At 40.7% G+C, this 16,236-nt stretch overlaps 2 protein-coding genes across 3 annotated transcripts in view; one reads left to right on the plus strand and one right to left on the minus strand.

Annotated features, from left to right (window-relative positions):
• Window positions 1-832: 832 nt before the first annotated feature.
• ddx59 (DEAD (Asp-Glu-Ala-Asp) box polypeptide 59) lies at window positions 833-6,950 on the minus strand. Of its 2 annotated transcripts, none has more exons than XM_041039513.1 (8): window positions 6,910-6,950; window positions 5,673-6,535; window positions 5,036-5,218; window positions 4,806-4,895; window positions 4,083-4,334; window positions 2,417-2,569; window positions 1,388-1,516; window positions 833-1,180 (listed from the first exon to the last, which is right to left on the minus strand). In XM_041039513.1, exons 2-8 carry the CDS (start codon window positions 6,516-6,518, stop codon window positions 920-922), a joined length of 1,914 nt encoding a protein of 637 aa, XP_040895447.1. In that variant the 5' UTR covers window positions 6,519-6,535; window positions 6,910-6,950; the 3' UTR covers window positions 833-919. The 2 variants fall into 2 exon arrangements, with proteins under 2 accessions (XP_040895447.1, XP_040895448.1); XM_041039514.1 differs by lacking the exon at window positions 6,910-6,950 and adding an exon at window positions 6,690-6,816.
• A 1,162-nt stretch (window positions 6,951-8,112) lies between these two features.
• The window catches only part of camsap2a (calmodulin regulated spectrin-associated protein family, member 2a), a 44,328-nt gene continuing 36,204 nt past the window's right edge, over window positions 8,113-16,236 (plus strand). Inside the window, exons 1-2 of the mRNA XM_041040299.1 lie at window positions 8,113-8,269; window positions 12,630-12,889. Of these exons, the coding sequence (XP_040896233.1) occupies window positions 8,131-8,269; window positions 12,630-12,889 (399 nt within the window). The 5' untranslated portion in view covers window positions 8,113-8,130. The remainder of the gene's footprint in view (window positions 8,270-12,629; window positions 12,890-16,236) is intronic.

Below are 16,236 nucleotides of genomic sequence, written 5' to 3' on the forward strand. Positions count from 1 at the left end.
TCGTCCCCTCTTCCGCTTTCGCCCGCTTCAATTTCAAATCGTCTTCGTCACTGACAGCTGATTGGCTGAACTGTCGGAGATTGTTACGTCATCTCATGATCAAGACAAATGGGGTGCCTGAGACTGACGCTAGGTGGCAGCATAATCAAGATTATAATGTATATCCAAGACAGTTCTGCAATTAACTGCAAACTGAAATCAGCTCTTGTGTTACTCATGTTTTCCCTTCTAAAATTAGCAGTCTACCGTTAGAAATATGACGTCAACTCCACAGTCTAAGCAAAAAGACAATGGAGTTGACTTCCTCTGCTGAAGAAGACTGTGAGATATGGTTGAAGAAACTCCAGATTTTGTCAAGATAATAGCATCACAAATTGACTGGACTTGTATAGAATCCAGTATTATACTTTCAATTTAAGAGAGAAGAAAAAAGTTTTGTTTTTTCTTGACCTCCAGGGACAAAGCTGGCCATGGACATCAAATATCATGGTCAAGGGTACAGACATGTGAGAGGCTCCCAATCTCTCAGTCATAGGAGCAAGACACCCAGACTGAAAGAGCTCGTGTTGTGGTTGATTTTTGCATCTCTTTGTGGTAGTTCTGTGTTGTTTTTAGCTATTTCACTGAGTCTCTAACAAGAGATGTTAACAGTCACCTCAGTCAGAGGCTCTGGTCCAGGAGCTCACTAATCCTTTGGGACCCTGGGTCTATTTTTTATTTATTTTTTTTTTTTTTTTACTGAACTAGTCTTTAATAAAGACACCAGAAGTACACCACAGCAATGGCAAGAAAGACCCTCAGAATACATAAAAATTACATTTATTTTTTTTTTAATAGACAATATACAAAATTTACATATACATTTAGCATTTCCTAAATAAATAGACAGCACCATTGCAGGAATGATGGGAAGAACTCGCTACTTCTTGCGACGGTCATGTTTCCTTATGATGTCTATGAGGTTGTTCTTGGTGACCATGGTGTCCTCAGACCCCAGCTTGGTCTTTTGTCTTGCCCTTCTCTGCTGCTCATGGAGGTGGGGTGAGTTTAGGAGCTGCGGTGGCAGGATGGACCCTGTGGGTTTAACCCGATTCACCACCTCCAGGAACAGCCGCTTGTTGTTGTTGTTGAGAAATGTAATGGCCGTTCCCCTGTGACCCAGTCGACCCGCTCTGCCCACCTACATGAGAAGAAACGAAAGTGTAAATAGAATACTTTAAGTTTTATATCCATGATATTTATCAGGTATTATAGGTGAATTTAAATGTTCCATTTTGCATTTATGCCAATATTCCAAAGTAATAAAATAGTACTTTTTAATACGCTGCACTTCTTTATAACTTTATAACTTTAAGATTACCACTTTCTGACATCGGGTATTACTAACCTGATGGACATACTCATCCATTGTGTTTGGCATGTCAAAGTTAACCACCAGTCTAACGTTGACCAAGTCCAGCCCTCTGCCTAACACTCCTGTACTTATCACCACCTCAAAGTCTCCATCCAGAAGACCCTGAAGACAAAACAGAGCAAATATTACACTATCAGATGTATAGTATGGTGAACACATGGACTGTGAACTTTATGAATGACCAAATTTCTACCAATATGCAACTTGGTTCTATAGATTTAACTATAAATTCTGCTTGACCTAAAGTCCATTCCACCTTTATAAATGAGCAAATACCAGAAATAATTACAGTGAAGACATACTACTAGACATACTACATTTAATCACAGAGCAATGTGTGTAAAATATTGCACAAGACAACTAGTACATTTCCCTCTGATGTAATGGTGCAGCCATATAAATATGACATCAGCCTGAATATCCCCATAGCATGAGTATAAATAGCTTCAATAATAACGCTGGCCCGGCAGAGCCAGAGCGTAAAATGTGCAATACTGCCACACACTGAAAAATCTTTTTTTTTTCCCTACTAAATTCAAAGAAACTTAAAGGGGATTTAAGAGGTCAAATCACTTTTTTCCCTGTTTTGACGAGGAAGGGTGATCTACTGTTGAATGGCATCCAAATTAAATCTGGATCATTTTGGGTCTTAACTAATTACACCTGTTAATTCCTATTTTACTTCTCCACTCTCCTCTTTTCTTGTCTCTTAGGAGCTGGCTTTTGTATAGTACTTGTGATTTTGAAAAAGAGCTCATCTGGCCTTTATGTCTTTTATAGGAGCAAAGAGGCTGAAACACTGTTTGTTAGATCTGTTAATATAACATTAAATTGCTTGCCCATTCAATATACTGACAAAAACAGCACTGTTGAGTCTCAGCTCAGGGTGGCTGTGGTCTTCCAGCTACAAGTAATTCAGGAGCAACACTCTTGGACACCAAACATGGGAGCGCTGCTACTTATCCACTTGACTGTGCATGTTCTGGCTGCTGGTGGACTCACCCTGAGGATGCGGTTGCGTTCCCACTGGCTCTTGTCAGAGTGGATTGCCACTGTATTGAGGCTTGTCACCTTGGCGACGGCCTCACAGAGCAGATCAGCCCCCAGTTTACAGTCTACAAACACCACAACTGGAGGGTGGTACAGCTTACTGTCCTGCAGAGCCACACAGGAAAACACAAAAGCAAGGTAGACATATTTCAGTAACTACACACAGATTGAGCCACTGTGTATCGCTACTGAGTGTTTTGAATAAGTTACGAGGTTAAAAAATGTAAATCTAAAATGTTTAGTGTATGTCATCATGCTAGATGCTGATTCATAGAAACTTGTGGACAGACTGAAAGGGTCAGAATCCTCCAGCAGATGGCAGTTATGCTTCTCCAGCTAGTGACACACACTTTAGAAGAAAATAAGTAGAGCAACTGGCGGCCATGCTTAAAAATGATCACATTCACCTGTTTGGCTATATATCAGGTTTTTCTGCAATCAAAAAGAGTTGACCGGTGCATGTAGCAGAGCCAAAAGTTAAGGATTGCCGGACTGTATGGTAACAGATGAGTGAAAATTGCTTTCCCACTCACTAAGTCCCAGGTTATTTATTGCCTTCCCACCTAGACTGTGACAGAAGAGCTTTACACAGCCTAAATAAATGTTATGTAAGTAGGCTCTTCATGCCTGTCCCTGATTCTCAAATGCAACACAGTAGGGTAGGTAAAGTGATTGTGATGAGGCTTCTGCATCAAACTTCTCTCAACTCTTAACCTACGGGTCTGGCTCCAATTTGTGAGAACATGCAATGAGTTTCTGACTTTAGTTTGAGCAAATTATCACGTACCATGCTGTCAGGGCTGTGGCATCTAAAGCTACTGTGTCAAGTGATTCCTGAGTCCTGCCCAACTCCAGAGTTTTGGTTTTCTTGGGGTGTCCGTTCTAAATCCAGTCAAATGGCCTAATGTTCCTACAGGAATCCTGAAGGACCCACCCACTTTCTAATTGTTAAGTGGCAGTGATGGATTAAAAAGGAGGAGTCATAAATTTATAAAATCACAATTACAACATCCATCTACACAGAAAAGTATCTCCCGTTACTCACACATTGGTCTAACCACATTTCTTCACTGGGTTAACTGAAGTTGTCCTGCCCTGTATAACTGATACAAGCCATTGCTGGGATTCCTGGAGTGGGGCCATGGCTTAGGGCCCACCCATTTCCTCCAGACGGGGGCCAGGGCTGTAGAAATGGCTGTCTAAATATGGTGTAGTGGGGAGACTGGTCCTTGGAGCTTAAGAAAATCCCACCTTTACACAGTTAATAAAATACCAAGCTGGTACCAGTGCTTGTCAAGACTGAGCAATAAATACACTTTAAACTAAAACTGAGATAATAACCCACTTTTTGTGTTTGTTCCTACCAGAGTACTTTCTGGTTCACCAGAGTACAATTAGACTTGTTTTTACAAAAAAAAAAAAAAAGAAGAAGAAGAAGAAAACTGCTGACCAGTTAAAGAAAGCCTAGTTTCAAACTGGGAATGCAGGGCTTGCAGTGAAACTCCACCCAGAATCTTTCTGCTGAAACTTTCTGTGAGAACGATTTGCTGAGAAAGTGTGTTTTTCTAACCACACACACTAAATTACAGTTAAAAAATCAAAACAGGGTGCAACCTACATTAAGAATCTCAAACAGCTTCTTCTTCTTGGAGGGTTCCTCTACCCATAGCAGGATCTGCCTGACATTAGCACAGGGCTGGTTCTTCTCTCCAATAGCAATACGGACTGGGTCACAGACCAGCCGAGCAGCCAGCTCCTCTGTCCCTGTTGGGATGGTGGCCGACGCCAGGAGAGTCTGGTGCTCTTTAGGGACTTGCTCCAGAACCTCCAGAACCTGCTGCTGGAAGCCCATCTTCAACATAGTGTCCACCTACAGGATGCACCATAAATACATATGGTTCCAGGACTTTCTCCACTAGGATTTCTACACAGTAAACAGTGTAAAGGTGGAAATTCCAGGTAATTTTCACAACTATTATGAGGTTGTTTGGTAAAATCTTCAATTTTATAACATTTTTTAGGATATGACTTTAGTCACAATTAGCAATCAAGGACATCGTTTGCTCATCATAATGTCAAATTTTAAGAATATTTGAAATAATATGAAAACTTGTGTTGTATCACTACAGATTAAGGTTTTCTGAAGGCTGTTAAGAAATGAGTGCTGGATGCAGAGATGAGCTGAAACATCACTGCCTTTGATAGATAAATTGATTGATTTATTTGGAAAAAAAAAAAAAGAAGTACCGATACTTAACTGAAACTTCAGTGTCTGAATCCTTTTAAATGTTGTAAGTGTAACTTTCAGGAAATTTGATTGTGTGCACTCTGTTTGTCATACCTCATCAACCACCACAACCTTCACTTTGTCCAGCTGCACTGCTTTCTGCCTCAAGATCTCAAGGAGTCGCCCAGGGGTGGCTATGACAATCTAAGGGGATTAAAAGAAGAGCATCAAGATCAGGAAAAAAGCTGCAAGAGTCATTATAAAATCAATGTTCTGACTGACAGAATGGGGAAATACTGTAAAAAAAAAAAAAATAATAAAAAAAAATAGTGATTGCACTGTACTTTGATGCTGCTTTTGAGGCGGTGGAGCTGCGGCGGAAGCGGCATGCCACCCACCAGCAGGGCGGTTCTCATGTTAGGGAGACACATCACCAGTTCCTTGGCCTGTTTCTCTATCTGAATGGCCAGCTCCCTCGTGGGAGTAAGGATCAGAGCAACGGGGCTGTGCACACTCTGTGCTGGTTTCTGAAAAAGATGCAGTGAACACGATGTGAATAGATATGTAAAGATGTGAATACATATGTAAGCTCAAATACCCTTTAGATGAACCCAATAATGTTACACATTACATGTCTACCTAAAACATTTAGTGAATAGTTACATACATCTGTACAGGAGCTATAGGGCAGCTCCTCTGTCAGCTGGTGGATTTTGCTAAAGGATAACTCAGCTCACATACGCCTTTACCCCCCACATCATCAACAATCATTTAAAGCTGAAATTTGGCCATCCATGTAATGGTAAAGGTGGACAAATTTGTTTCCTCTTGATAAACTGTTCTATAGATTAAAATATGCATTCCCCTGTGTAGGAACAGGCAGTGTCATGTTGTGAACTGAACTGTATTTGTGCGAATGAAATGCAACAAAAGGCACTATGGAAACAACAAATCATTCTGTTGTCACCTGCACTACTGTACCTCGAGTGCTCGCACTATTGCCGGCAGGAGGAAGGCCACAGTCTTCCCTGAGCCTGTGTCAGCGCTGGCAATCACGTCCCTGCCACTGAGACCAACGGGCACCATCTGCATCTGGACTGGCGTGGGAGCTTCATAGCCAGCCTTCTTCAGGTTCCCACTCAGCACGGCAGGGAAACCACAGTGTTCAAACTCAATGATGGGTCTCCTGACATCTCTCCCCTGGGTTTCAATGCCTAGCTCCTGTTTAATACGCTGCACCTGTTCATCTGTTAGACCTGATATGAATGGATCTTCCTTGTAGGAATACCCTGCTTCATTTTCACCCAACACACCGGTGTCAGCTGCTGACTGTTGAGGTTGAGTAGTCCTTCTATCTCCATTTAAGTCCTTACGGTTAAACACATCTGCCCCAGTCCCCATTCCCATTTGCACCAAATGGTTGGCTTTGCATTCAAGACTGCAAACATCATTGTCCGTGCTGTCACAGATGTACTCCCCATAGCGGCCACACATCACACAGACAGGCTCCCCTGGCTCCGGCCATCTCTGGCTCTTTTTGAATGATTTGACGGGCTCCTCCTCCTCTTCTTCTTCCTCTGTTTCACCGGAGGAAGACTTATGTCCATCCTCATGTACTGAGCTCTCCGTCAAACCTGCAGAGACTCCACTTGCTTGTAATGTCTCATCCTGTGTTTTGGTATCTTCATTTATTTCCTCCTTCTGAACAGGTGTCTCTAAGCCACCTTCATCTTTCCTCTCACCCTGATCTATCTTGCTTTTCTTATTCAGAATTTGTCGTGATCCCTGGGCAGGTCTCTTCACTTTCAGGGCTCTTGGCATAAACATTTTTGGGGATTATTAACCTAGGACCAACAGAAAAAAATAGATGTAAAAGTCAATTTAATGTCAAAGATTCTCCAAATAAATTTGGTACGTCTGGGCTTGTGCAGCATACTTAACAAAGAGTGAGGAAATTACATGTTTTAGTTCTCTAAACAAAGATTAAATGTGATTGACCTATTTGCCACGCATGGTAAATCCACCTGGTTAAGTCATATTTCCAGTGGTTTCGTACATTAACGAAACTGCAGTTTTACAAAGACAAATACAACTCCTGTGAGTTTGAGCGAATTTTGAAAATGCACTTCTCAAACCATGGTTCGGTCATAACTGACTCCTAAATGCCGGTAGCTATCTTAGCTGAATGTTTCGTACATATAAAGAGCACTACACATACCTCCTTGCGTCAAATCCTCCAACGGTTCAAAACAATCACCGGCGCACACTGATGACGCACTGCGGCTTTGCGCGTCGGGAAATGTGGTTCGTACAACAACCTGTCTGCTACACCTCAGTGAGGTTATCAGCCCTCTCTATTGAAGACGCACCTGACATGCTTTTGGTTACATATATGAAAAAAATAAATAAATTTTTTAAAAAAACGTGAGCTTTATTAAAATGCAAAGTCTTCTTTCTTAGGTTGTGTTTTGCATTGTGGGTGTGGGGTGTGGCTGGAGAATTGAACCTTTCTGCTTTTGTTTTCGCTAATTGCATGCACGCTGCCCTCTTTTAATGCCACATTCCAGTGTTCATCGTAAAGATAATGTTTACATTTTTACCTTAAAGCAGTGTTGTGGTTGGCCTATAAACATATAGTTCAGTAATGCCACTGTTGACCTGCCGTCATGTGGTCAATATATTCCAGAAATCTGAGAGTCTTCGCTTTTATGACTATATAGCAGGAAAATGCATTACAGACCCAAAATAGAACATCGTGATAAAACTTCTTTAAATCAGTAGTTAATACAAGTTCAGTCCTTTCACATTTTTAGGCAGTTACTACAATTTCGGCCAATCCGTTACGGTAAAACATGCATTTGGGCCGTTCAAACCAATGAGCAAATATAAAAAAAATCTTAACATTCCCCATAGTACGTGAAGATATCCCCGGCGCATGCGCATTACGCAACAAAGGTGCAGGGCTTGGAGAGCCACAGTGCGGCAGGAAAACCGCACAACGGCACTAAGAGACTGAATAGAGGAGGGACTGCAAAACACATAGGTTATTTATACAAGAATACATGGACATGAAAGGCAGAAGCTCCCTGCTTCCAAAGAAGCCTAAGAATGGAAATTTCTCTGTTTTCATACCGGTCAAAGAGCAGCTTTTCCTCTGAAATCCAGGGAAAGCTTCCCAGCTTGGTCCGACGGAGCCCATTTCAACTGGTAGGGAGCAGAATGGATGAAAAACACCAAGACTAGCGATTCATCGTGTCAACAAGACTGAAAAATACGAAGACGTTGCAAACCTAGCGTTTTATGACTGAACCTGTGATTAATCAGCGTAAAGACGCCACACCAGTTACAGCCGTTCATTGTTTTCCGCTAAATTCCAGTAGTGGGATGCTCTAGCGTTGTGTTGCTTCATAGGGTCTAACAGTACAATTCAGGGAGAAATATGGGTGAAGTTCAGGCCGTCAGGGATGTTCAGAAGACCTTCGTTGCTCCAGCAATAAAGTCTTTTGAGCACTATGACTTCTCCCGAGCCAAAATCTGTTGCAGCCTCACATGGCTGGTGGCCAAAGCGTACGGGACAGGTAGGTGCATGACTGTACCTCGAAACAGTTACCTGCACGCTGCATGAATATTTATGTTGTATTTAATGTGTGGCTTTTTTTTTGTGTCAGCATTTTTATGAATTACAGCAGAACCCGATGTAATAGATGGATAATATGACTGTAGTAGACTGTGACACAAAACAACCTTCACAACAAACACAAGCCCTTATTTTCCTTGTACGTTAGAGACAACGTGGATATATATAGGTCTCACCACTGATTTCCCGAGACAGTCTTTTCTTCTAGTATTCCCTGTAGAGTTATCACTGTGATTTTCCATCTGAGAAAAACCTGTTTGGTTCACGAACAGCATTGTGTTCGGATGCTGTCGCCCATTGTAAACCATCTTAAATGAATTGCCTATTGGACATACAATAAATAATTTCCCGAGAGGAAAGATAAAACCATATGCTGTAATGGACCTCGGTGATCAATAAATATGTAGTCTTACTAAATGAAACGGGAACCTTCGGGGATGAAGGTGTCCAAAACTGTGTCACCTTCAGAGTGCTGCATCCAAGTCAAATTTAGAAACAGAGGCATCACATCACATGGGACTTTTTATACATTGTCAGCAGGGTATATAGCACACAAAGCTGGGACTTGTGAACATTATTGTGGATTAAATGAAAAGGTTAGTAGGCTTTTTTTTTTCTCATGGAATTTCATCTATTATTACATTGTATCAATACATTTCTAGACATATATATATATATATACTTATATAGGAGGTTTACACAACCTCTGCATTCTTTTTAGTATTATTTAAAGTATTAGAAATGCATTCATCTGAAATAGCGAAGCAATGTTAATGCAGGGAATGTATGGATATAGCTTGGTTCCATACTTATAAATCGCCACCCACGTCACCAGCAATGCAGTGAAAACAAAATGGCAATTGAGTCTGATTATCCGGCTAGCACAGGCTCACCTCTTACAAGATCAGTCTAGGGTTTAAAACAGATTTAAAAGGACCAACTGTGGTTCCTTAGCCAAAAACATGGAATCCCCTGTTCTTGTCCCCACATCTAGTTGTTTTTGCTAGAACATACTGCAAAACACTTCTTTTCTTTATCTGCTGTTGAAAAAAGTGCTCAAAATTCAGCTGTTTCATTCTGAATGGTAAAAAATTATGCAAATTATGAAGTTAAATCAGTAAAATCAATGATGAATTGAAATTCTTATTTTATTAAACATGAACAAAACAAAACTTGAAATTGAAATTGAACTCAGATGGAGGGATGGGCTCTTTTTGTAAGATAAATACATTGTTTGCAAATGTCCACAAAATTACATTTATTATTTTATTATATTTTATTATAAAACATCAAGCACAATGAAAATGCTCTGGCATCTAAAGGAGCTCAAAGGGACTACCTATGTGTGTCCCACTGAGGCTACTGTTGCTATGTATAAATCTTTTTTTCCAAAAGTGTTGTCCACACTGGAGCTGATAGTATCTCAATTTAGCTTTTATTTCCAAATATGCTCCAATAAAACCACAAAAAATAAAAAATGAGCAGCAGTTTGGGCTTAAATGACATCCTGCTTTATGAATTGGTCCTTACACTGAAATGAAAATGATTGGGGTTTAAAGCTGGGTTTTAAAAAATCTGAGCTGAGGAGTTTGTCACTAAGGCAGATCAATTTCTGTGGGGCATCCGAAATACAGTAATAAGGCCAGTGTGCAACAGTGATTTTTTTTTACCAGTTTCAAATTCTAGACTGGGCTTTGCAAATGAAAGTGGGAGCTATGAAATATTCAGTGCTTATCTGTGGCATTATTTGATATCAGAATTTATTTGTCTGCCCCTTTCCTCAAAAACATTCAAAATGTATTTAGAACAATGTTTCTCTCTGGCTGAGAATATGTTTGAGATAGTTGGCCCCGGTATGCAAACAGCTCCTAAATGTACCACTTGAGAGAGGATGGCAAAACAGCATTACATTCACAAGCTGACCTCTGAGCGGAGGAGTCACTTTTCTAATCTGCTGTCCATGAATGAACTATGTGACTTGCATTTCCAATCAGTTCTTTGAAAGGAAGAAGTACAGATAAAACTAGATGGGCAGTCAGAGAACACGGAGTTCTACCAAGGTCAGTGTCAAACAACATACACCAGACTTCAGAGAAAAAAATTCAAATTCATCGTAAATTATCCGTATTTACTCCAAAATTTAATGGATGCTATTTTGGCCCATATGCCATCCTCTCACCAAGTTCGATGCAAATTGGCTCAATCTTACTGACAAACCAACAGACACAAGTGGAGGTAAAAATATTACAAACATTACAGAATAAATACCTCTATTTAGGCGCACCACACAAATAACTTTCATGTCAGAGTTGCTGCACAAACTGAAATAAAGTCTTTCTGTCTTTTAGATTCCTCTGTGCTCTGTTAGTCTGTTCTTTTCCATCCTTTTTATTATTTGTTGTGATCCCTATTATTGTAGTCATTTTAGTACTATCTGCTTACTGGTCATATGGTCACATCAGCACTAAAATCATCGATCAGCTTGTGCTACCAGTGCTGACAAAGCTGCTGCTGTAGCTACAGAGCACATTATTCCTGTGCCACTGTGTTGTAATAGCCCAGAAAACACAAGATCCCTTGCAGATCCTCTGTGTATTTTCAATCAGGACTGAATGAAATGGGCTGATTCCAAAAATACAGCCCTCCAGAGAGAGAGAGTACAAAAAAGAAAAAGAGCGGGCTCATCTCCAGATCCCTGCCTACGCTGCTCTGAATACTTCACATGCATCTGCCTCATTACACCAATGCAGGAGTGCATCGATACATAGGCAAGTACACGCAAGATGCAAGCTAAACAAGAGATCATCCGGTATCAGGAAATACTGTCAAACAGCACATACCAATACAAATATTTAATGTACTGTACTGCTTCATAAGCAGACTTCAGTGAATATTAATTGTGTCTAGAAGTCACAGTAAAGCCCTGGTGGTGAAACCAAATCAGTGTAATTCTCTTGAGCAAACTCCAAATAACAGACAAACATTACTGACTTTGTAATTTTCTTTTTAAGTAGATAAATTACACTGACAACATGAACCAGGGCCAGTAAATAGTGAAATACACTATTGGGACTGTAGAAAAGCTTGCATGTTGGAAAACAACATGAAATAAAATGTAATTTGTTGTTTCTTAGCTACCCAAGCAAGATGCAGACATGATTTCAGCTCCAGGGGCGTTGTTCTGTAGCTCACCTGACCTCTGACCTCCCTGTGGAGGATGGAGAAGGAGGGCTAGAGAAAAGATTAATTTCTTTGTTGGGATCAATAACATGAGTGTAGTATTTAAAGGAAAAGCTTCTAACCTAGATAACTGCTGCTACTGCTGCTTTCTGTACTTCTGTTCCATAATAACACAGAGTCCCTCTGTAGATGACCTTGTTGATAATGGTCAGTCTAAGCAGGTAATTCATTGGCTGTTTTGTGTGCTTGTATGTGTGTGTGCTTGTGTGGGAGGATGGGTAGTGGTGTTGAGGAGTGTAGCTGTCGTGGCTCACCACATGTCACAGTTTTCTCTGCATACACACACACACGGGCAGTATCAAAATTTGCATCTATTACCCTGCTGCCGACACAGTGCTGGGCTCTGCGTCTGGAGTGTGTGCAGGTGTATTTTAATGTTTTCACGCAGTGGCAGCATCTCATTTGAAAGCAATTAATCATGGTTTTATTGTTTAATCTATTGTGGAGAAAGAAGGGCTTGCTTTGGCTTGGCTCTCGCTGATATGAAACATTTGTTTGTTTTAAATTTTCAAGAAAGGTACGAAACACAAAGGCAACAAAAAAAATTGCTTGAGGTGATGCACGCACATACAGACACACACATGCAAGCTCTGTGTTTGATGAGACAGGCAGTGAGAGGGGTGTTCCCAGGGAGCTGGAAGTTGCAGAGATACAGACTAGATGAATCGATCGGGTTCCACTCCTTCTGCAGTTGCTATAGCAACGCTGAGATCTATCCACACATATCCACGTTAAGATATAGTCGAAGCATGGCAATGAAAAGCAGGCCTGCCAGAGTAAAGTACTGACAGAAAATTTGTGCACTGAGGGGAAAAATCTCCAATAAAGCCAAACTCTTGCAGATTTGGAATAAAGCTGCCATGACTGTACATCAGCTCATTTAAAGTTTACCTGAGTTTTCATGCTAAAGAATTCAAACTCTTCCTTGTGAGACGTTAAAGTAAAACCGGTGCATATGCCACAAATTAAACACACTAATTACGTGTTCCATCTCTTGAGCCACCCAGGAAGTTAGCGGAGTCTCTTACCAAAAATCCTACTTTTCCCCTTCCACCATACAGACAGCATCCCAACTGACTTGAAGGACCCCTTCTACACAGACCAGTATGAGCAGGAGCACCTGAAGCCTCCTGTGACCAGCCTCCTGCTGTCTGCAGACCTTTACTGCAGGGCCGGCAGCCTCATCCTGAAGAGTGAAGCCTCCAAGCCCCTGCTGGGCCATGATGCTGTGATCCAGGCGCTGGCACAGCGTGGACTCTACGTCACCGACCAGGAGAGACTGGTCACTGAGAGGGACCTTCGAAAGAGGCCTCTACAAATGGTAGGAAATATTTATGATCATGTCTTTTTTTTTTCACACATTCTAAGGGTGCTGCCTAGATTGTGGTATGTAATACAATAATAATTTTGTTAGCTTCATCATCAAACTCTCTGTTTTGAGTGTTCCTAGCAGTAGAATTTGACACAAGTTCTGTACGATACAATGATAGTAACTTTCCTTCCCCTCAGTGCCTGAGGCACATTTCATGCACATAATCTCTTTCCTCATACCATCATTCCATCCATTGTGTCTTTTCAACTTTCAAGAGGACATTCTGGATTAGCAAGGTACCAAAACAGGAAGGGGTACCTGCATTCACACATTTTTTCTTCCATGCACTTGTGTACAAGTTGCATCCTAGCTGAGTTATAGTCTCTATATTTTGATGTTATGCACATGAAAAGGCCATCAAGGTATTTTTATTTTGAAAAGTTAGCACAGGTCTTCATAAAGAACTGAATAAATTTGATACATTTAACAGACCTTAAAAAATTATATTGAGACCTACTGCTGACAGTATTCAGTGTTGTTGTTCTCGTGATTTGTGAAATGTTTATCCCTGTGCTCAGTTAGTCAGAAGTGGCCAACCAGAGGGAGTGCTGAAACAAGCTTCTCATCTATTTTATATTTGCTAGAGTACGGTTTATGAAGGAGAAATCACTGTAGTGGTGATAATGATCAAAAAGTCTCTTTATGGCCAATGACTGTGGATAATAAGAACATTTTTTTATGACATACATTTAATTGAAAAGATAATACAAAACCACAAAGACCCAATAAACAAGTGCTACTAGCACATTATCAACTGAAAAGAAGTGAAAAATTAAAAACAGAAGAGACAGAAGGGATGTTAGTGTATTTATCCACCTCATCCCACAACTTTTAAAGACTATCTGGAGATTCAAGCTGATAATTTTCCAATTCCAAGTTGAGTAATACCTTAAGGCTTCCACTGCGCTGCTTGTTTTTTTGTCATCTCTCACCAGTTCATCTCTATCTCTCTGTGTTAGAGCTCACCACAGAGATGACTTTGTAGGCAGCCTATTGAGTGAGAAAGAGGGATCCTCATTATTTTTGGACGAAGTCTCAATGGGAGGCTTTATTGCTTCATTGAATTGCAATTGAGACACAATTAGCACACAGTATGCCTGCAGTCTGTTTGTAGAGTCTTGCTGGTTTTAATTTCTCTTCTATGCTAATTCAAAAGTTATTTAAGTTTTGTTGGGGTTTTCATTTCAATCTTTTTATTTTGCGAAGACAACAAGCATTTTAGTGCCAGCTCATCTCTCAGAATTAAATTTACATCATGTAATCTAAAGCTAAGCTAACAGGAATTTGATGTATGTGAGTGTAATTTTGTGTACATGCGTGTATGATTTTACTGTGCTCTCTAGCTTGTTAACATAACAGCACCAGTTTCTGCTGGTGTTTTCTATACTTTCTCACTGTTTTATAGTTTTATTTTCCATTCCAGAGCCAAATTTGGGCTTTATGTTTGATTTTAACCCGACAGATCATCACTGGGTGGTTTGCCAGAGAGAGACAGTGTGTGTTTGTGTGTGCGTGACTGAGCAGGTTGCTGTGAATGTGAAAATGAGCTGCTAGAAGGGTGTGAAACTACCTTTCTTTTTTTTTCTTCTTCTTCTTCTGCCTTCCACCTTACATCCTGCATGCCTCGTTTCATTCTTACCTATATCCCAAAACCCTCACATCTCTTCTTCCTTTTCCTTCATTATTTCTCTTGCTCCTTCTCGCCCTTCACCACCTCATCGTTCCCATACTTATTCCTCTTATTCCATCTTTCCTTGTTCCTCAATCATTCCCGGTCTCTTTCCCCCCTCCCCTTTCTTAACACTCTCCCTTCTATCTTACATGCCTCTTCCCTCTCCTTTCCATCTTCCCTCACCTTTTTTCTCTTTTCCTACTTTTTACCCTCCATCCCATGTTCTTCTCAATCTGCATGATCAGCTTTATCATGCTCTAGGAAGTACTGAAAGTTTAGTTATGGATGTCAGATGATCTTTTATTATTATTATTATTTTCAATGTTTTTATTACATTTTAATGAGATTTGAAAGATAATGTTTGCTATGAGGTTGGTTAGCACTGTGAGAGACAGTTAATGTGCATTACCTGCTGCTGACAGCACAGGTGTAGGATCCTCTATTATTTAGAGACTTGGCTGATAAGCTGACTGTCCAGGCTGAGTTCTGTGGGGAAAGAGCAGAAACAGCAAAAGCGGCATTTCTTCTGGAAAACTTAGAGAGGATGGCTTGATGGCTTAAGAGGTTTTCCCAAATAATAAAAACATCACTGGTTTTACTCCTAAAGCAGACTGTGAAAAAGCAAGACACCGAGCGCCTACCTGCCACTGTAAGCTGCAATGTCATTAAATGCTGCTTCATGGCATTTTAGCTGAGCATCTTTTTTTTTTTTTTAACTCAGCAGTTTGCATAAAGATTAAAAATTTTCAGAATAAGCAACTTTAGAGGATGTTTGAGGGAGCTTCAGTAGGTCAGTCAGCAGCAGAGTCAGGTGCTGCTGATGTCTTGTCTGACATATGTCATAACTGAGCACGTTTACTGACATTTTCTCTAGGTTGCCAAACTGACTTTGCGTTGTGGTCTTACTTATTGTGTCCCTCTCTCTTTCTGTCACTGTTCTGCCCACTCATCCTTCTGTCTTCAGCCATGTGACGGATTCCCACATGTGAAGACATGGGCTCCAAATCGCACTTGCTGCCCACGCAGACGCCTACACACATTCTGTATCGCTGACACTCTCCTCCACCTGTAGTGCTCACAGAGAAAAAGGGAGAGATGTGGAGGTGGGCTGACGATCTAAAAATATTATTCTAGCGTTACCCATTACAGCCCACATGAAGCACCGCTGTGCGCACGATAATAGGTAAAAGTCATTATGAAAAGGCTTTAATTGCAAAGATTGACCATACTAGTTCTCGCTTGTGTTCTTTTCAAAGTGTCAGACCATGCGATCACCTTTGGATGTGGCGATGGAGAATCCATTTGCAAAGCACACAAGGAACAATTAAACAAACAGTAAAATCTTCCAAGACAATGAATTGGATGTCTGTTCTGTGCAGCTGTGTTCAGGGAGGAAAAAGGGAGAGTTAAAGGTGGACACCATCATCGGCACATAATCAGCACTGAATTAAAGAAATAAAATGACTTGGCTTGATGAATTAACAACCTGAGGTTGCAGGTACAGCCTGTGTTTGTACCTGCATGTTAGTCCACACCTGTGAATGTGTAATCGTGTTTTGAGTGTGTGTGCTTGTGTCGAACACAAGAACCTAATTGGACACTTGTGTACGGATAAGGTGGTTAA

This window comes from Toxotes jaculatrix, chromosome 6 (genome assembly GCF_017976425.1).
Source record: "Toxotes jaculatrix isolate fToxJac2 chromosome 6, fToxJac2.pri, whole genome shotgun sequence".
Lineage (NCBI taxonomy): Eukaryota > Metazoa > Chordata > Actinopteri > Toxotidae > Toxotes > Toxotes jaculatrix.

Excerpts from the sequence above, each read along its gene's own strand:
- ddx59 (XM_041039513.1), bottom strand. The coding sequence starts at position 6,518 with ATGTTTATGCCAAGAGCCCTGAAAGTGAAGAGACCTGCCCAGGGATCA. Across the intron at positions 5,219-5,672 it reads CAATAGTGCGAGCACTCGAG|AAACCAGCACAGAGTGTGCA; the intron begins GTACAGTAGTGC and ends CATCTTTTTCAG. Across the intron at positions 1,517-2,416 it reads AACGCAACCGCATCCTCAGG|GGTCTTCTGGATGGAGACTT; the intron begins GTGAGTCCACCA and ends TTTTGTCTTCAG.